The 20,757-nt window shown below is 45.1% G+C and overlaps 1 protein-coding gene across 3 annotated transcripts; it reads left to right on the top strand.

Moving 5' to 3' along the window:
• The first annotated feature begins 12,486 nt into the window (after positions 1 to 12,486).
• IRF1 (interferon regulatory factor 1) lies at positions 12,487 to 19,401 on the top strand. Of its 3 annotated transcripts, none has more exons than XM_088173780.1 (10): positions 12,487 to 12,643; positions 13,805 to 13,896; positions 14,869 to 14,968; positions 15,165 to 15,341; positions 15,665 to 15,714; positions 15,840 to 15,975; positions 16,145 to 16,270; positions 16,872 to 16,915; positions 17,743 to 17,878; positions 18,331 to 19,401. In XM_088173780.1, the coding sequence occupies exons 2-10, from the start codon at positions 13,810 to 13,812 to the stop codon at positions 18,429 to 18,431; spliced, it is 957 nt and encodes a 318-aa protein (XP_088029906.1). In that variant the 5' UTR covers positions 12,487 to 12,643; positions 13,805 to 13,809; the 3' UTR covers positions 18,432 to 19,401. The 3 variants fall into 3 exon arrangements, with proteins under 3 accessions (XP_088029906.1, XP_088029905.1, XP_088029904.1); XM_088173778.1 differs by lacking the exon at positions 12,487 to 12,643 and adding an exon at positions 13,508 to 13,648; XM_088173779.1 differs by lacking the exon at positions 15,165 to 15,341 and having other exon boundaries at positions 12,509 to 12,643.
• The last annotated feature ends 1,356 nt before the right edge of the window (positions 19,402 to 20,757 follow it).

Raw genomic sequence — 20,757 nt, 5'->3', positions numbered from 1 at the left:
GCTGCAGGCACCTCTGCTGCTCCCCAGATGAGCAGCATGGCTGAATTACTGACACTACTACAGCAAATGTGTGAGGTGATGACAAAGGACATTCAGGTAAATTAAATTTCCATTTTTCTAATCTAAAATTTAATATACTGAATCCTCTTGTTCATGAACATTTAACTTTTTTTGAAAGCAAAAAGACCTATGTTTTTATCTATTATATTTTTATCAGTGTTAATGAAGAAGATGTTTGAAAGGCTGAATTAATGTGTTACTTTTTTCAGAATCTGAGGATTGAAACTCCCAACAATATAGCTGTAAGTAAAAGTTTTTTAAAATAAAAGTAACTTTTTTGGTTAATTTCTTCACTAGAAATTTAGTTCTTAAATTGTCTCCTAAAATACTCTGTTTGTATTTATGAGCAATTACTTTCAGTGTAGTTATAATAAGATATAAAATTAATTCTAAGATATAAAGTGTTGTTAGATAAAAAACATTATTAAAACCAATCAAATTATGAGTCAAAAAAAGATGCTGTAATATAAAAGGACACTAACTGTACTTGTTCTATGTTTTTGTAAATCTCCTGCAGAACACACACATATAGAATGATTTTCCGAATCAGTTTTTTGAATGAGAAACAGCTAAAAAGGAAACGACACATTCATTCATGCTTCCTGCTTGTATGTCTGAAAAATCCTTCTGTTTAGTCTACTTCATTTAGTCAGCTTCTAGAAGTGGCTTTTTATATCCTTACCCTCAGGGAATTAAATAGTTGTATTACCTCATCTTCTCTGAATGATGATGTTAATGCCCCCTGAACAGGACACCATGACTGGGTGTCTGTCTTAAAGATCAAACTCCTCTTTATGCATTTTCCATCTTCTTTTGCATCTCCGATAAATTTCTCCTACCCCCTCTCAGATTTTCTTTTTCAGATTAACTTTAAATTACTCCTTCATCATGCAGACATGAGGCTTTTCTCTTTGCTGTGCATCTACTGGAATCTTGATTTCCACAGACCACCGTCCAGCACAGAGTTCTTCTGCTAACAGTGTGGACAGATAGCTATTTGTGGGAATGTTATCTGACTCACTGATTTATTGAAGGAGCAGAATAATTCCCATTTTCGCCCCCAACTAGCTACAGGAGGGTGGGGGTTTCCATCCCATTCCAACCCAATCCAGCCCATTCCTTGCAATTTAGATGTAAAGTTCCCAGCTCTGTCACTTCTCTATGGATTTTGTCTGGAGAAGCTCTCTTCCTAGGCTGAGGCTTTAGCTCTGAAGTTCTGACCCAGAATCAGCAGTGCCCAGGGGTGGCAGCTCACTTATCCTTTGTCCTGATGAGGTCCCTGGTGGTGCCACCACAACGCACTGTGCCAGTGCCCAGCTCTCCTTCAAGGGCAAGAGGTGCTCTCACCTGTTGTTTGGGTCCAGAAGTGACAGCGACTTCCTCCATGTCTCTGCATTTGTTGTTTGTCAGTGGCAGAAGTATGTGGTTTCCCAAGCAAGGCTGTGGGAAAAAATGATCTTATTCATCGTGCAGCATACAGGAATGACTAACAGGGAATACACATTGGTAAAGAACATCATGGTTGCAATGCTGACCTTCAGCAGTTGCTTGCATTTCTTCCAATCTTCAGTGATTAGGTTTTTCTTCAGTTTTCGCCACTTTCTTCTCCCATAACATCTAAATCTGTTCCTGCCACTGATAGTCGTATCTTCTCCTTCTTTGTAAGTTTAGCTGATCTCTTTCAAAATGACTCCACACTGGCGAGTGTGACCATCATCCATCACTCTTTGCTTGGCTTCCATCCCACATCCCTTCTCCCCCTTCTGGTGGCCTTGTCCAGACCACAAAGTCTTGGAGGCCAAAGCCAGTGACTGCTTTGTGGCAAAGGACCAGTATGGCCACCTTTGAGACAGGACAAGGGCCAGGAAATGAGAGGGTGACCGCTGTCCCCATCTCTCCTGGCACACAGGTGTCAGATGTCACATGGGTTAATGTTTGGAGAAGCCTTAAGTTCATTTATTTTCTTTCTCTTGCGTTGGAGAGACAGGAGCAGATGTGAGAAATCAAACCGGTCTTCACATTGCTTCAGAAGAGGCAGGGCTGAGTCTTTAGACAATGACATATTTCATCTGGACATTACAAGACACACCAGCAGATACTGTTCTTTGCCAGGTTTCTTTCTGCAGAGTAAATAAATGTTTACAGCAGATAAGCACACTTGCCTAAGTTGTTTGCATACTTAAGCCCAAACGTCAGTAAGAATGAATTTGCCACCCAGGCAGCTGGGCAAAACTCACAACGCTTTTTAAGAAACTCATTGTAGCTTGTGGTTATGAATACTTGTATCTCAATTTTTCTTTTTCTTTCATGTTAGGATGTGAATTGTATCAGCACAATATTCGAAGGAACAGAACAGCTGAAAAATAATCCAGCTATGAAAAAATTCAGTGCTTTTTTCCAGAATTTTGAAAGACTGAAGCAATGGCTCATGCCAAACCTAGCAAAAGAGGTAGGAATTTATTTGCTGTCTGCCAGAGATCATGCAGCAGAGATGTAACAAAATAAGATCTATAATTCACAAGTGTGTCTTTACATCTACAAAAGAGAGTAATTTCTGTACAAGATTTTTTTTTGGTACATGGAAGAAAAAATCCTGGCATTAATTCATGTTCATATCCTTCCCTTGTGTTAATATTCAGCTCGATCCACCTCTAAAACAGGGATTCATATGTGTGATAAGCAAATTTTTTTAAAGTATCATTTATAAAATTATTTTGAGATTAAAAGCTCTAAATAATGATTAAATATTAAGCAATTTCATTTTCTTGATTCATTTTTCAGGGGAAATGTGATACAGAAAGAAGGAGCACAACAATATTTATAAAAAAGCTGATGACATTCATCCGAAAAGTATTAAAAAACACAAGAGTGGAGTGTTAAAAGTTTCTAAAATTATTGTAAATTTATATGAGCTGTAAAATCTTTCCTTGTTTAAGAAGTGTTCCTCCTTTGCATTAAAATTCGGTAGGGCACACCTTCAGTTTCAGTAGTACTGCACTGGTTCGTGTATGGCATCTCAAAGTATTTGGTGGCAAAATAGCATTTGTATTTTGAGATGAATATTTAAATGCTTGATAAACCAAATCATGCAGGAGATTATAGAAGGACCTGACTAGGCTGTGTCTCTCAGAGGTAATTTCTGAGTCACGGGGAGACTGAATAGGGGTGGGTGTGAACAGAAGCAGCCGGCTTACAATGCACCACTCACCCAACCATCACCTGGCCCCACAGGCCTTGCTGTGTGATCAACACCGAGGGACAGATGATACAGGATGTGAATATATCCCCTTTGCCATTTTTGAAACCAGACTGGGCCAGTGCAGGGGAGGGACGGCAATATGGGACAGTCAGAATACCCTTCTAACTTTGAAAGTTTAAGGTCAGATTTCTACTGGAATGTTTTACTGCTCTCACATAACCTCCTTATTCCATAAGCACTGAGAAACACATCCTGAGATTTTACTCTACCTGCAGCTTTGGTAGATCAGTATAAATTCGACAGCTAAATATTTGTAAGGATCTGAACACATAGTACTTAGAGAATTAATGGGTTTTTAATAATGTTAATAGGAGTGTTTAGATCAGTACAAATTTATTTATATAGTGTCAATTAAATTATGTTATATTTTATAGACAAAAGGGGTTTTAAAAATATATTTATTCAGTGTTTTTACTACTTTTAATTAAGTGAATAATTTTTCGTCTCTGCCTTTCTCCCCCCCCTTTCCCCCCAAATTTCTTCCAAGCTATTCCCACACTTCAGGAAATCTTATCAGTCAGGGATTGAATTAGGTCTTTGAGGTGGGTGAGCAAATGTATTGCTGAAAGCTATTTCTAATGATGCATGAATTAAAAACCAGAGAGCCCATTAAGGTACCCACCTCTGTAACAGAGCTGAGCTCACATGTTCTCTCTAGCTCCCTGGATGACGTTTGCATTTTTTTTCTATGAATATCCCAGCATAAATTAATTTCTTTATTATATATATATATATATAAAATAAAGAAATGAGAACAAAACTGAGAAGAGATTTTTGGTCAGAGTGAGAGGTGGCTTCCACCAGTGACTTTCTGATTATAGGAGAAGCTTCTTCCAAAATCTACCAATTCTGACACGGTGAAAAAAAAGCTGAGCAGATGAGCAAGGCACTTGTCACAGTGTTGCCAAGAGTTTGATTTAATGTGTTCCAGACTCCTGTGTCAGACATGTCCCGATACAATATGTCAGCGTCCCTGCTCCTTTTCAAAGGGCATCCTCGGGAACACCTGGGGAAAGACAGGCGATAATTCTGTGAGAACAGAACAAATATGCAGAAGCAAAACATTTTTTTGCCACATGCTGATTTTCCCAGTGTTTTCTAGAGTTATCCAACTTTTATGAAGGAAAAATACAGTTTTTCACAGTATTGCTCCATAAGATGGGCAAAGCAGGAACAATTCTCGGTGAAACAAGTGTTAATCAGCAAAATTATTATTTATAAGTTGTTTGTGCAGACGTTGATTTGTCAGACGCTTTACTCTGCTCCAGCTCAATCCTCAAAGCAAAATAGCCTCCGCACAGGTGGCGGCAGTGGGGGGCTGACGCCAGGTGGCAACAGGAGACCAGAAATGCTCGATACATCTGCCGGGAGAGCTTTTGGCCAGGAAAAATCTTAGATAGGGATTTCCTTCCTTCTGGTGCACAGAGCTCCTTCGTTCGATTCAAGTCCCGCATTTCGCAGTGATTGCGATTCCTGAGATGAGCCCAAGTCCCCTTCGTGCTCAGCACATCTCCACAGCAATCTTTGCCCCCAGTGACACGCAGAGGAACGCAATCTCTGTGAGACATAATCCGCCGGGCTCATCCGTATGAACCCTTTGCCTCGGTTTTCACTGGAGCAGGAAGGAGGCGATAGCCCAAAAGTCCTTGCCTAAAGAACAAGACATCAGCAGAGCGGTTTTAACCCTGGGTGCGGCTACATACAAGTTAAATCCAGGCAGGCAGTTGCTCACAGGGAAGTTCCCTGGACAGGTTTCCCTGGATTCAGAGTGTGCACTTTGAGAGGTGCCAAAAGGCAGAGAAAAAGGAATGGGCTGATTTGGCTGATTTCCACAGCGGGGCGTGGAAAACACCTAGGAATGGTGAGGAGAAACGAGTGCGCAAACGCTGAAAAGGGCATGATGAAACTACCCACGAGAAGAAACTGAACCACATTGCTAGCACGATTCAGCAGGGCGAGCTCAGGGTCAGCAAAAAAAAAAAAAAAAAAAAAAAAAAAAAAGAACTTTAGAACTCTAAAGATACTGGGAGCTCTGTCTGGGTCGCTGTACCCCCAAATCACTGCAGACACCTGCCCTCCGACCCACATGGATCCTGCTTCAGGGGAGAACTGCTTCAGCTGCACTTTAATATTACCTATGACTTTATGTAGAAAGTTCAAAAGAATAATCTCTTCTACTATGCCTAGAGGAAAAAAAACATATAGATAATACAAATACGTACTGAATTAGGTATAATAATGTCTTGTATTTTAAGTGTAATATATATTTTAGTGTATGCCAATATTCCGGGGGACTCTCGACTATATTTTAAAAATATAATACATAATAAATAAGATACCCATTATATAACTGATATACAATATTTTATGTAATTTTTCTATTATATATATAAATCATCTTTTCTAGCATGGCCAGTGAAAACAGCATACTCTTAACGTGAAAAAACACTAACTTCAATTAACCTTTAATACTTCCCTTTCACACTTTAATTGGCCCGGCGAGCAGCATTACCCATCCCAGAGAGCAATTCTGGTTTCCTTCTCCGTGCTCGACGAGGGGTTATCGGATCGAGCGGGTGTCTGAGCCCCCTTGGGGGATCAGGGCAGGAGCAGCCCGGTGCCCTGGGGGGGTTTTCCCGGCGCGGCCGGGGATTCCAGGCAGGGCGGCTGGAATTTCCGACCGTCCCTGCCCCTGACTCATGCCCCGGCCCCGGCCCCGGCCCCGGATCCGGCCCCAGCCCCAGCTCCGGCGCACGAGCGCCTTCCTGCGGCCGCGGCCGCTCCCGGCAGCGCCGATTCCCGGAAGCCGCTACCGCCGCCGCTGCTCCCGCAGGAAACCGAAACTGGGCACGGCGGGACGAGGGGGAGGGAAATGGGATGGGAGGGGAGGAGGGGAACAAGGATGAGCAAGGGGAGAGTAGCGAAATAAGTAAATAAATAAGCACAAACAACTGTGACACGAAAATTAAGGGGGAAAAGAGGGGGAAGGATTAAAGAAAAAAGAGGGCGCAAAAAAGGGAGGGCAAAAAGGGGGGGGGAAAGAAGAGACGACGAAAGAAACAGAGGCAACGAAAAAGGCAAAACAAGGAGGGACATAAAAAAGGGGGACACGAAAAGGGGAGACATAAAGATGGACGCAAAAAAGGATACAAAGAAAAAGTGGTGCACACAAAAAAAGCGGACACAAAAAAAGAAGTGGAGAGACAAACTCAAAAAAAAAAGGGAGGGGACAGTAAAACACCTCTGATCTGAGATTTCAACCACAGCTGGTGAGTTGGTGGCTGGAAGTCTCCATTGAGACTGCAGAAGATGTTAAAAAAATAATAATAAAAAAAATTAAATCTTTCTTTATTTCAGAAAAAAATCACTCATATCAAACAGGGTAAGGCAATGAGTTTGAACAAGGAATCGTGTGGGACAGCTGTTCCCTTCCCCAGGGTCCCCCTCGCTGGGTGATGCTCAAGGGGTCCCCCCATTCCTTGGTTGGGAAAAGGTTGCAAGAAGTCCTTCCCTCATTGCAGATCCACTACTGTCCCTCAGCAGTGGGTCAGCTGAGTCACAGTTCTCTCTTCCAGCATCCAGCTGGATGTGTCACTTGGCTTTTCCTTTCTTCTTGGGGGGACACAACCAGTACAGCACCCCCTTTGAGAGCATTAAAAAACCAAGAGCCAGAAGCGACAGCTGTGACTGCTCTGACCCTAGCAGACAGGACAGAGGTACCATACCTACCTCAGGCAGGTGTCTTTCAAGCACCAAATCTGAGTCTTGCTTATGTAAATTGTGGTATTATACATTATGGCTGCAGTTCTCCGTCATAGTCTGTCTGGGCAGAGATGTTTGCAGTTGGCATCAAGGTTAAAAGCCAATCAATAATTAAAATATAGGGAATGCAATTGAGATTTTAGCACATGATTTTTACTCTTTGCTATGGTCCTAAAGATCCTCAATGCCACCATGGTTTCCCTCAGCACTGGGACCAGCAGCCCACCTCAGGTGATGCAGCAGTGTTCACTTGCAGTCTATCGCAGAAGGGAACAAATCATCTTCCCACTGCATCTTGCCTCCACTTCCCGTCCCTCAGCTCCTCACGGTACTAGGTGACTGGCCCAGGCATCCATAACTTCTGTTTAGGCACCCTCTTTGCACAAGGACAGGACAGACTATTTCAAACAAAGGAGGCATTATGGATGTTCTTTCCAAGATGAAGCAGAGGTGAAACACTCACAGGTCAATGCACTTCCAGCTGACTTTTCCTGGAGGGTGGGAGTCCATCCCCAGGATCTCCCTGCCTCCTGATTGCAGGCACACTGGCCTGTTCCAGCTACTGGACGACAGCAGCAGGGTGCAGGCAGGGGGTGGGCAGAAGATGGGGAGTGGCCTCGATGAGCCCCCAGAAGGCTCCTACCTACCCCTGAGAAGGGCTGGAGGCCCAGCACCACAGTGCCACAGGCACTGGCCTGTCCTTCCCTTCTGACAGCTAGGAAGTTTGGCACCTTTTCCAATCAGTCCAGAATGGAGCAAACTTTCCAAGCCAGGAGCCAGATGAAAGGCACAGCCAGCCTTTCCCACCATGTGCTTCTTGTCCCTTTGGCTTGACTCCTGCTCTGCAGATGGCTAGTTGGGCAGAAGGTCCATTCCCACTCTCAGATGGATACTCTAAGAGCAAATAAAAGAACTTGAAGACACAACTCACCTTTTTTCTACTGATATCAGCCCTAGCTTCACTGGTAGGACTCTAGCAGTCTCAAGTGCACGGATTCCCATTTCATTTGGGGGGTTAATGGCCAGGATGCCAGGGCACCCTGGGTCAGCCCAGCCCTGTGACTGTCCCACACCTGCTCCACTGTGCCCTGGGTGAAGACTCATGTGCACCAGGAGACTCCAAAGTCTCTTCAGCCTTTTTCAGGGAGCTCAAGCTGCTGCAGGTCTGCACCCTTGTCAGCAAAATTCTCAGAGCTGCCAGGTGCCTGCAGCTCACAGGACTTCCCTCAGCTAATTGTTCATGACATGTCTGTGTCCTCCTTCAAGTTGGAAAGTAAGGCACATGGGAAGTCCACAAGTGAAGTTTTTTGCAATTTCCTTTATTCCCACCAAAACAAGCACAGAATTTCTTTTTGGTTTAATTAAAAAGTTTGCTGTGCTATCACTGGGAAGAACTGGAATGATTTTGAGTCTTGAGAGAGGTCTTTCCAATTCCAGGAAACTGTTAATGGCCTATCCCAGGATATATTTGTTGTAGCCTGCGGAGCAGAGCACTTGCTGGGATTACATCATGCCAGCTGGGCAGGGTTTCAACATTTCTGACATTCATTCTTCTGCATGTGCTTCAACAGGAGTTCCTTTCTGTAAAATAGGCATTTATAAGAAATTGAAACAGCTTTCAGCCAGCCCTGCACCCCCACAGCTTCTGACCCAGAAGCAGCTAGTTTTGGTTGTCTGCCGTGGCAGCTTTTAAGGCTGATACACCATTTCTGCTCCTGAAAATAAATCACTCTGCATTAACTCCTCGCAGCCTGGAAAGCCCTTGGGAGGAAAAGGCATTTCCTGCCCACAAATGACCTCTGTCACCAACTGTGAGAGCAGTTGGGTGCTCCTTAGTGGGGAACCATGACCATGCTGAGATTATACAAAGAGCTCTGCACCCATTTTCTATGTCCTGCTCCAAAAAGGAAGGTTTGTTTCTGAGTTGATGAGGAAGGGGGACAGAGGCAGGTGGCGGGGGGGAGGGGTTGGGGGGGCGGGGACGGTTGGGGGTGCGGGGGAGAATTATAAAGGATTTGAATTAGAGCAGGTTTCTCTTAAAGCAGGTAGAAAAGAGGAACAAACAAATCTTCACAGAGTGGGATCTGGAAGAGTTGTTGAGGCTGGTGGGAATGGAAAGGTTCTTATGCAGAGTTGGAAGGAAGCAACCAGGGCCATGTGGAAAGAGATAAGAGTCTCCCTCTCACCATCCTCTGACTCTCCCCCTCCACAAACCCCTGCTCCATCCTGTGGTTGTGTACTCCCTCCACACAAATACTGCCTGGGAATGCAGAGCCTCCCTGGGCTCACTACCAAGTCACCAGAGGCAACTTTCTGTGGCAGCCGCCAACCCCATCTCTTCCTGTCTCCACCTCCCCATCTGCCATTGTCAGAGCACAGATTCCCCACTGTGGACCTTCTCCCCAGGCTGGATTCACAGGGGAAGGGAAAATCTTCAAAGCCAAGACTGTCATGAGCACTTGGTATAATGCTCAAGTTCTTTCCTCCCAAGACATCTTAGAAATTTAGAACCTGAGGCTCACCTGGAGCTGAATGAGGCTTTTAAGTCTGTACCCACATCAGCAAGCATGTCTGCACTGAAGTGTGCAGACACATTTTCTGCCCTTCACTCTCCAGCTTCTCAAAGTGTTTCTGGATGTTCAGAGCCTCAGGTTCACCCCTGGCACACAGGGTTGTATATTAACCAAAATTTCCTTCATATAGCACAGGATCAGAGCCATCCATCAGAGCTGCTTTAGCAAGAAGATCGACGATGCCAGAGAAAAGACACCCATGTTTGAGCCTCTATATCCGATTCATAACCCTCCCTCCTTAGAGGCCATGCCAGGAGCTCCATGGCTGATGTCATCCAGATCACATTTTTTGCATCACTTAAATTACAGTCTTCCTAGGAACTCCTTATCTCAGGACACTGGTTGACAGGGAGAGGTACTTGTTATAGGATAACAAACACAACTTGCTGGAGGATGTTTGGGATTGAATTTGGTTTTAAAAGAGATACTATTAAATATTACTTCTGCGTTCAGCAATCCTAGACTTGGGATCCCCCTAGATCAAGTAAATGTGGCATGTCAGTGATCTGCTTCTCTGTGTCTCAGTTTACCAATAAAACAAGGGAATTGGAAATTCATGGAGGGAATATGAAAAAGGTGTCCAAGGTAAGACACCTGTGAAGTAAAGCTGGAGCAAGGCTATGATTCTGCAGAGAATACAGATGTTGACATTATGGAAATTCTTGGGTGATTAACTGGGTGGAGCAGAAGGGCTTTATGGCCAACCATTTATGGACTCCCTGAGATTATTCCTTCATTATACTTTTATACAAGACAAATTTAAGTGCATATTCTTGCTACTTTAGGTAAGCTGCTGAAAGGGTGGTTGGTGTAATGGGATAAATGAGAGGAAGGAATCAGTTTAATATGGAGAAGGTTTTGTAAGTGCAGTGTAAGGGAGTCTGACACTCAATAACATTGTGGAGACACAAGTTGTTATTTCCTTGTTTCAGCAGAAAGATAGCAAAAAAGCAAACAAACATAAGGCATCTCAGGCTGGGCAGGTCTTGCTCCATGGAAACATGCTGTGCAGATATGGGACAGGACACAGATTGAAAGGCCAGTTAGGTTTCATTAAGTAGGATCTGTCTGAGTTTAAACCTGAGGAAAGAAGATGAGATTGAGGGGTTGGGCTGTTAACTTTCCTTCATGCATTTTTATTCTAGTTCTATTTATTTGGTGTCTGATGTCAATTCCTGACAAGATACAGACCAAAAAGCCAAAAAGGGTCTCAAAATACTGAAGTCATGGATCAAAAAAAGTTACTCTTCAAAATTCAGTCATTTAAAGTGTTTGATACATTTGGTGTGTGCAGACCTTGGCCAATGAAACCAGGAAGCTCAGAATTCATTTTTTCTTAAGATAGGTGAGTGGTGAAAGCAAACCATGGGAGGTTGTAGTTCAAAAGCAATTAGCATAATCTTTTTTTGTCAATATTTAGGTTGTATAAGAGGTGGTGCGAATATTTTTGTAGATGACATTTACACTGAAACATCAAATATCTTGTCTTCTCTTTTTCAGGCTATGTTTATGTTAGCTTCTATTTGTCTAGTAATATCTCGTATTTCTCTTTCTTTGATTATTTGCTAATTTATCTAATATGTTGAATCTTTACCTATGAAATCTCGGTGGTGAATGGTGCCTCCCTCAGCACAAAGACCCGACTGGAATATCCTACCACAAGTTAAGTGCGTCAAGCAGACAAAAAAATATTAGTTAAGAGAAAGCATGGGACTCCAGAGGGTGTTTCTCTGCAGTTAAAACCAGGCTGGGGCTTTTCCTTCATCTTTATATTAAAAGAAGAAAACTTGCCGGAGCAGGCAGTCAGTGTGGTGGTGTCACACTTCTGTCTCAGCTGCCCATGCATCTTTGTACCTCTCTCCCAATATAAATTCCTGTTGCATATGACTACAAACCTTCCTTGAAATTATGGAAGTAATTAAAAACGCTCTAATATTCTGCTGAATGGAATGCACCTTGAAGACATTGGATGAAAATCGAATCCCCTTGTCATACAGTTACAGTGGACTGAAGAGAAATCCTAATGGTTTCAGTAGCCTTCTGTCATGATACCATTTCCCTTCCTCAGGCTTCATCCAAGAGGGATAAGAGGGGATAATACCATTTGTCATATCATAGAATCACAGAATCCCAGGGTGTTTTGGACTGGAAGGGACCTTAAAGGTGCCAACACCTTGCAATAAGACCAGATTGCTTCAAGCCCCGTCCAACATATCTTCGAACACTTCCAGGGACAGAGCATCCTCTCTGGGCAACCTGTTGCAGGGCATCACCACCCGCACAGGGAAGAATTTATTTTTAATATCTAATCTGAACCTATCCTTCTCTCAAGCATGAAGCCATTTCCACTTGTCCTGCCACTGGTCTGCTGAGGCTAGGTGGGTACCTAGCACACGCTGGTCCCTGCTTTAGGTGCACCATGATATGCACCAGAATTGTTTTGGCGACCCACCATCTCTCCTAGAGAAGGGGGCTAGATCACTCTGAGGAACGGAGGCTGGATGCCTTAGGGGGACGGGGACTGGGTCCCTCCATGAGAAGGGACTGGATGCCTCTGTGGAACAGGGACTAGGTCACTCCATGGGCTAGAGACTGGATTCTTCGGTGGGACAGGGGCTGGATCCCTCCGCGGTTTGCTGCTGAATCCGTCCATAGGACGGTGCTGGATTCCGCGGAGGGAGCGAGGGCGGGAGGCGGGGCGGGGCCGGGGCTCGCAGCGGGGGAGCCGCTCCCCCCCGAGCCTCTGGTGCTACAACAGCGTGATTTCCCCGAAGTGATGCTGCGGCGGCCGCCAATGGCGGGCGCGTCCACCCCTCGCAGAGGCGCGGATTGGCCGGGCGGCGGCCGGGCCCGGGCGCGGGGAATCCCGGAGCTGCCGCGTTATACCCGTGGGTGCGGCCGGCGGCAGCCAGAACCCGGCGGCGGGCGGCGGGCGGCGGGTGTGCGTCAGCCGGGGAGCCCACAGCTCGGCACTGCACGACACAGCGAGGTGGGTCATGGTGCAACTCCTCTCCTCTCCTCTCCTCTCCTCTCCTCTCCTCTCCTCTCCTCTCCTCTCCTCTCCTCTCCTCTCATCCTATCCCACCATTAGCCCCCCCACTTTGCGCAGCACGGAAGTTTCAGGACAAGGCACCCCGCAGGATCCATGGGAGCGGTGCTGGAGGCATGGCGCGACTCTGCTCGTCAAGAGGCGGCAGCGCCGGCCTCTGTCGTGCGGAGGAGTTTTGGAGGCGGAACGGGCGTATCGCTCCGGCAGCCGTCGGGGTGGGCACCGCGCATCCCTTCTGCGGGCAGCGGCCGCGGTGCAGCGCACAAGCCCTGGGAGGGGACAGGCTTCGGCGGGCTGTCCCTGCGCACCCACGGGGCCGGGTACGGCTCCACTCCGCCGATTAGCCCCGGGCAGAGCGGGCGGCCCGAGCCCCACTGCTCGGGGCTGCCCTTGGCAAACCCTGGCCGGGGCGGGCACTTTCCAGGACCTCGTCCCGTCCCCGCGGAGCGGATTGCTGGTGAAAGTTAGAAACGTGTTCTTTCGGCAATCTTGGCCTGTTTGTCTTGGAAAAACACCGCAAACAGGAAATTATTTGTGCAAAGGAAACGCCAGCAGGGCCGGTCCTTGCGGCGGCAGCGCCGGGCACCGTTTCTCGGGACGGGTCGTGGTGGAATTTGGGATCGCACCTGAAGCAGGACCGCTGCCCCCTACCTTGCGCATCTTAATTAATAGTAAACTTTTAAGTAGAGGATTGTGCAGTCGGTGCCTCTCCGTGGCTGTAGATCGGGGAACACCCGCACCCAGTGGCGGTGCTGGCGGGAGGATCCCTCCCACAACGGGGCTCGGAACCGGGCTCCTCGCGGCCTAACCGGTCCCATGCAGAGCTCCCCACACAGCACGGGCTGAACACCCATGCTGCCATCGACGTCTTTGCCGAATTCCAAACCTGAGCCCTGTTTTGAAGCTAAGACAGGTGGAGCAGGAAGCATTTCCCTCCAGGAGCAGGTGAGGGGCGCTGAATGAGAGTTAAGACTCTGGAAAAGTAGTTCTCGGTCGCATTAGTGGTGATGCTGAGCACAGAAGGTATGGGAGGAGCGACACTGTAGAGTGGTTGAAATAGTAATCAGGGTTTGTCTGACCTGTTTGTTACTTCTTTCACAGCCAATATGCCAGTGTCAAGAATGCGCATGAGGCCCTGGTTGGAAATGCAGATTGATTCCAATCAAATACCAGGACTGATATGGATTAACAAGGTGAGGCTGCTTTGTACTATTATCATCATTATTAGTACTACTTGTGTATCATTAACAATCCTTGTTCTTAAATGGCACTAAACACAAGTCAAGATCATAAAGGAAAAGACATAGAAAAAACTTGACAGCATTATGTTTAAAAAGCAGCAGTTTTTGTTTGCAGAAAAGGTAACTCTGGTTGGTACACAGTGGAGTAGTTCCATTTTTCCCTCAGAAAATTCCCAGGAAGGGAATGAATGATAAATTGCAATGAAAACATTCTGAGTATGTTGGAGAATGAATAAACCTTCAAAATCTCTTTTAACTCCTGCTGTTCATTGAGCCAAGTCACCTCCTGTCCCAGATAAGCAGCTGCTATTATACTCCAGTTGCTTCAATTTTTAAGATTCAGCCCAAAGGAAATGTTGTATTTTTCGGTCTGTAAGGCCGAAAGGTCTGTCACCAGGGTGTAGCACAGGTCGAGATCACTGAGCTTATTGAAGCAAGTCTCTGAAGTTTCCATATCCATCCCAAGAGGATATTTAAGCTACATTTTTTGTACGATTGCTGCAGGATCTTATGGGCAACTTAAAAAAGGATTCTCTGACAAAGCGTATCTAGAAAAAATGCTGTAATTTGTGACATACTAATAGATTAGATGTGATGTATTGAAATTATTCTAGGATAACGTTAATAATATTGCTCACTTCTACTGTACTGTAGCACCTTTGGGTTTTTTCCCAGTTTCAGAAACCATAAAAAGCCTTAAATGCCATGAACAAAATAGATGGAACAATGGCTATTTAATTAAAATATAGATTAAATAGCCACTGTAGTTATATGCCAATAGCTATAACCCCCGTGCTCTAAAACATAGAACAGGGTGGGTTATAACATTTCTGAGCTGCAATTGAGAACTTGATTAAATCCATCATTCCAAACTGGCATGTGATGTTTCTTTTGTAATTTAAATCTCTATTGGTTTAATTTCAGGATAAGAGGATATTTCAAATTCCATGGAAACATGCAGCTAAGCATGGCTGGGACATGGAGAAGGATGCCTGCCTTTTCCGGAGTTGGGCCATTCATACAGGTGTGTGCTGGATTAACATTCCCATCAGTCATATGACTGTCTTATACAAGGCATTTTTTTGCCTTGACTTACACTGGTAGTTAGACTAACTAGTAGTGTATATATCAGAAAATAGAATGTTGGTATCTTTTGGTGGGAAAAGCCAGCACTGGAAAGTCTAAAATACACAACCCATCTCTTATACCTACCTTTATAGGAAGGTATAAAGAAGGTGAGAAAGATCCTGATCCAAAAACCTGGAAAGCAAATTTCCGCTGTGCCATGAATTCCCTGCCTGACATCGAAGAAGTGAAGGATAAAAGCATCAACAGGGGCTCCAGTGCTGTCAGGGTTTACAGGATGCTGCCACCCTTGACAAAGCATCAGAAGAAAGGTAAACCCTTGGCAATCCAGCCAAAGTTACACTGGTAAACAGCACTTAAATGTCCTGCTCTATATAAGCAGGGCTAACAGACCTGTTGGTAGTAGCACTGGTGCTACTAGGCTTGCTCACTGATTATTGCTAGGAACAGCTTGTACAAACAATTAATTTTATCCCAAATTCCTTAAACATGCCTAAAGGCAGCATCAAGGGGTCATGGGGACTGGCTGGTGCTGTGGTAGTTGAGCTTGCTGAGCAGGTTTCAAGGCTGCAAGAGCTCACACTTGCCTAAAATGTACAACCTTTTCTCACATTCGTCTTATTTTATTTCACAGAAAGGAAGTCAAAGTCTTCAAGAGAAGTAAGAAACAGGAGCAAGAGAAAGGTATGTGTCGGTAGAGGCAGCTGAAGAAGCTAGAGTTTTTGGTGGTTTTCTTTCTTAACTTTTTTTCGTATGGGGACCTGTGTGTACTGACACAAGTCTTTCATGCTTTATCCTTGTTTTCATAGTGTTATGAAGAGACAAGGCTGAAAGAGCCGGCAGAAAGCTTAACCAACCCTCCTTTGCCAGATGACCACAGTGGCTACACCATTCACAACTATGCAGGGCAGGAAGTGGAGGTGGAGAGCACAGCCATCACCTTAGGTGAGACACTTGGGTTTAGGTCTGAGCAGAGTGGAAAGTGCTGTTTGTGCTAAACCCACGGTCAGAGATGAGTCTTGGGGCTGGGGCAGCTGCAGCGTCAGACTGGCAGGGAGGAAACAGAGGTGGTTTTCTCTCTCCTGTGAGTACCAGCTCCTGGTGCATCCCACAGACCTGTCCTCCTGCAAGGTGAGCGGCTCCCTGACTGATTGGAGGCCAGCAATGCAAGTCACCATGGCTGACAGCACCAACGACCTCTACCAGCTCCAGGTGTCTCCCCTGGCTTCATCCTCTGAAGGTGGGTATTTCTTTTTTCCTACCCCAGTCTTTCATTGGTCTGCTGGAAGCAAGCTGGAGGCAAGGCATCAGGATGAAGTAGTGCCTGGACCAACAGGAGAAACATGAGCTGTTTTGTAAAAAAATTATAGATTGGGGAATTTGGAATTACCAAACCAGCCAGGGTGGAGAAGGGAAGAGCTGGCACATGCCATCTGCCCATGGGTGAAAAGCTCTGAAATTCCACCTGCTCCAGCAGAGATGGTGGAGGTAGCCATGCTTTCCACTGGGGAAATAAATAATTAACATACATATACCAGAGTGGTTCTTCACTTGGGGTGCAAATCATCTTCCTCCTGTCATCTTCCACAGCAAGTGGGCTCTGCTCTATTGAGTCCTGAGGAGGCATCAGAGCTGGCTGGAGCTCTGCACCTCAACATGCCGTTGTTGAAGAGCATCAGAGGTGAAGGGCTGTTAGGAGTCTCGCGTGGGCATGAATAAAAAGTAGTCCTGTTGTGTGACAAGAGAATATGAAGCAGGTTCTGTGGTGAAGAAGCAGATGTATGAGGCCTAAAAGTTGACATCTATGTTTTCTTGTTTTTTTTTATGTGCTTACAAAACAGTCACAGATGAAGATGAGGAGGAGATAAATCCAGATATTTTTAAGGTAAAACCAGCCCTTCTGGTCAGAGTAAAATTGGCCAAAGTTGGTGTTTGTACCAACAGAGGAAGGGAAGCAGGTATCTGATCCAGTCTCCTATGAGCTGAATATACACTTTCTTAATGAGGAAGCCTGAAAAATTAAATATAAAGAGAAAGCTCCTTTGCAAACATGAACTGGAAAGAACACACCCATGGAAATATTTACCCTTCATGTGAAAGTCAGAGGAAGTTACTGAGTACTGCTAGGAGTAGAGGTTCATAGAATCATTAAGGTTGAAAAAGATCTCTAACACATCAAGTCCAACCATCAGCCCAGCACCACCACCATGTTCATTAAGGCATGTCCTCAAGTGCCATATCCTCATGTTTTTGAAAACTTCCAGGGATGATTACTCCACCGCTTCACTGGAGAGCCTGTGCCAATGCTTGACAATCCTTTCCATGAAAATTTCTTCCATAATATCCAATATAAACTTCCCCTGCACAACTTGAGGCCATTTCCTTGATCTCAGGTTCTTGTATTAGGGTCTGCAAAGATCCTCTAGACTTCTCTATTTTGCCCTTCCCTCTACCTCTGACATGTTTAGCTCCTAATCTGCATGTCCAGACATGTCACATTCATCCCACTGATAAGATAGGAAAAGATGTTCTAGCCCTTGCTGTTTTGCATGAACTTTTTTTTTTAACTGTAACAAAACAAGTTTTATATAATGTAGCATGACAAAATAGAACTTGATCTTGTTGTTTACCTGTTTTCTAATTAAGGGCAATTAATCAAACATTGCACCCACAGCAGTAAGGAGCAGTTTTTACCATCTTCTTCTCTTCCAGCTGCTTGGACCAGCCCAAGACTGGCACAACACCAGCATTGGGGGGAAAGGCTTTCTCACCAATGAATCAGGCACCCAGACCTTGTGCAGCACCTACAGCTACAAGGAGCAGGATGTGGACATTAACACGACATCAGGTACAGGCTCCTGGGCTATCCCTGACAGTCAAGGCCACAGGATGATGCAGATAAGGCACTAATTGGGAGGCAGCAAAGGAAATGGAGGAATTCACCATCCTCGTGCTCTGAGATTTCCAAGCAGCCTACTGGAAAGCTGTAAGGAATTTGTTCATAAAAAGGAAAAGTCAAAAACACCTCAAATAAGCAAATCCTACAGATTTCAGGGTTATACATGTGTAAATTAGGTCAGCTTTCAGGAACTCTTTGGAATATAACTGAAGAATTTTCTCTAGCAATAGTTTAAATGAAACGGCTAAAAAAAAGTGTTTGATGTATTTTAGAAAAAGAATAAGCTAAAGTATTTACTCTCATTTATCTTTCAATGTTTGATACTTATTTTTAATATATCTATAGACTATTTTACTCTTGCTGCATTAATTCAGTGTCCGTTCTCTGTTCCTTTTATCTAGGAGAGCTGGATTTCAGGTTCTTTGACCAGAAAAGCAGCCTAGACTTCTCCTGGCTGGATACAGTGAGGCCAACCATGCAAGTCATTCCCTGTGGATTGTAAACCCTTGCTCCCTCCAACCACAAACTGCTCTTGGATAGAAATATCAAGAAGTGTGGAAAGAATGGAAGACATTTTTTGTTACTGACTGAAGGAAGAAAGTGACTTTTCTATTCAGGTTCAGTTGTAGGCCTGGAAAGGTTAGCATGAAAAACACCATTATCAACGTAAAAAAGGAACCCCACCTTGCTAGCAGGACTCTGGCGCTGAAGGTGCTCAGCTGCAGCTCCTACCTTATTGCTCTGGAGGTGAAGCTTTTGCTGGAAGGTGCTACTGTGCTGTGGAGTCTGACCTGGTGGGGTACCAGAAGCCTAGGGAGCAAGTTACCATCCTCCCCATGTGTGGCGTGATGAGCACTTTACCCACAGAGTAGTTAGAGGAGACACTGCAGATAAGTCTCTGACTTACTACTTTTGGTTGCTTCTTACCCGTGCAACACTGGTGACATTGAGCTTAACAACTGTCATGACACTTTTGCAGAAAAATTTCACTAATGGGCTCTCTTCTTTGATTTACTCCATCATATAGTTCATCTTTCAGACCTTTCAAACTCTGTAAATAGACCATTTAAATGTGAAAATTCAGCTTAGGCTTTGCTTCCACCTTGTCCAATCCCCAGGTGCACTCATAGGATGTTCTCTGCCGTAGGCATGCCATATCCCTTTCCTCGTATGAGTTCAAGAGCTGCTGCATGAAACAATTTTGCACTGATAGGGGCAGAGCTCTTTATTTTTACCATGCCTTTTGCAAATTTCTTCTGGCACTCTGTGGGGATTCCTCCAGTACTGCACACAAGCTGTAACATCCCACAGATCCTCTGGATCAGTATGTGCTGGATGGAAATGGTTCTATTGTGTGTGTGTGTAATAGATAGGAATCAAATCACTAAGCTGTAACAGACTATTTTCTTGTACATTTTATTTTTGTATATAAAGTGTTGTATATTTGTTTTAATAAAATGTTTTATATAGTACATGTTTACTTTTTCTCATGGAAGAGCTCTGAGGATGCATTCCAGCTCCCTTGAAAATACCCAAACAGCTGTGCTGTTGAAAGAGAGACAGTTGGAGGGGTTTTTTCATGACTCATGAAAGGACAGAGAGTTTAGTTTGCTCTCATTTTCGACCCCTCACCCTCTTCCAAGTGCAGCTGATGGATGGAAGCCTACATGTAAGGCAAGGGAAGCCCTGGTGCTGTGCATTGTGGGGTAGTTGGTTTGTATTTGTCATCATCTGCAATACAGACCTGACTCAGAGCCAGGTTACAGGCTACACTAAAAAATCCTGTACAACAAGTCCTGCTATGGTCGTTCTTATCAGCAATAGCATTGACTTCTGGGATTAGATAAACAGGGAAGCCCTAGTTAAGTACCTCAGGTTTGCCTAAAAAGAAAGCACAGGCACAATTCAGAAGGCAACGGAAAAGCAAGCTGGTTTTCCCCTGAATGTTTGATTCATTTTCTATACTTCATGCTGTAAAGGTCCAATGTTATTGCATCATGTATGGCTGGATACAAGTGAGGCTGGGGCAGTGTGTGAGAGTCACAGCCACTGATACTGCCTGGAAAACCCCTGTGCTGTGCTGGCCTTTGGTGAATAACTTCATTTTCTGGGCCAGAGCCAAGGACAGTATTGGGCTGCAGGAGAGGAAGGCCCAGCCCAAAGGGCTGGAACAAAGAGGACATTTCCTACTGCCTTGGGCACAGGCTTTGCTGCACCCTGACCTGCAGGGCAGGGACAGATGAGAGGTTTACTGAGGGAAGAGGGAAAATTGATTACCAGGTCATGGATCTCAAATCCAGCACAGTAAAGTAGAGGGGCAGCCTGGGGAGGGAGAGGCTGGGCGGGGTCCCTTCGCCCTGTTAATCATTAACCAGCCCTCCCTGCCACAGCCTGAGGCAGGCAAGCCTAGGAATCACCTTGGGCAGAGAGCAGCTTCTGATGACTTCATACTGGCCCTGCAGGGGTGGAAGCTAGAAGTGTGGGGACTGTGCTGTCCCCTTCGCTGGCAGAGTATATGGCCTGAAGGTCCACATGTTGGAAATTTCCTCCAGCTGGGAATCCTTGAGTACCTGAGCTGCCTTAAATCACACACACCTAGAATTCTGCAGATCTAGAGCAGGAACGTTTGGTGCACAAGAAAAGAAATCACCCACCAGATTCTCAGTCTTCAAGTATTTAAAGTGAGCTTATAAAAGAGACAGAGAGCAACTTTTAACTCTTAAACTTTTAACAGTGACAGGACAAGGGCGTATGACTACAGGGTAAGGTTGGACTGAATAGATACTGGAAGAAATTCTTGACTCTGGAGGGTCATGAGGCCCCGGCAC

Source organism: Sturnus vulgaris, chromosome 15 (assembly GCF_052056855.1).
Source record: "Sturnus vulgaris isolate bStuVul1 chromosome 15, bStuVul1.hap1, whole genome shotgun sequence".
In the NCBI taxonomy this organism is placed as follows: domain Eukaryota; kingdom Metazoa; phylum Chordata; class Aves; order Passeriformes; family Sturnidae; genus Sturnus; species Sturnus vulgaris.
Note: the sequence above shows the minus strand (reverse complement) of the source record. Positions and strands in the feature narration are given on the sequence as shown.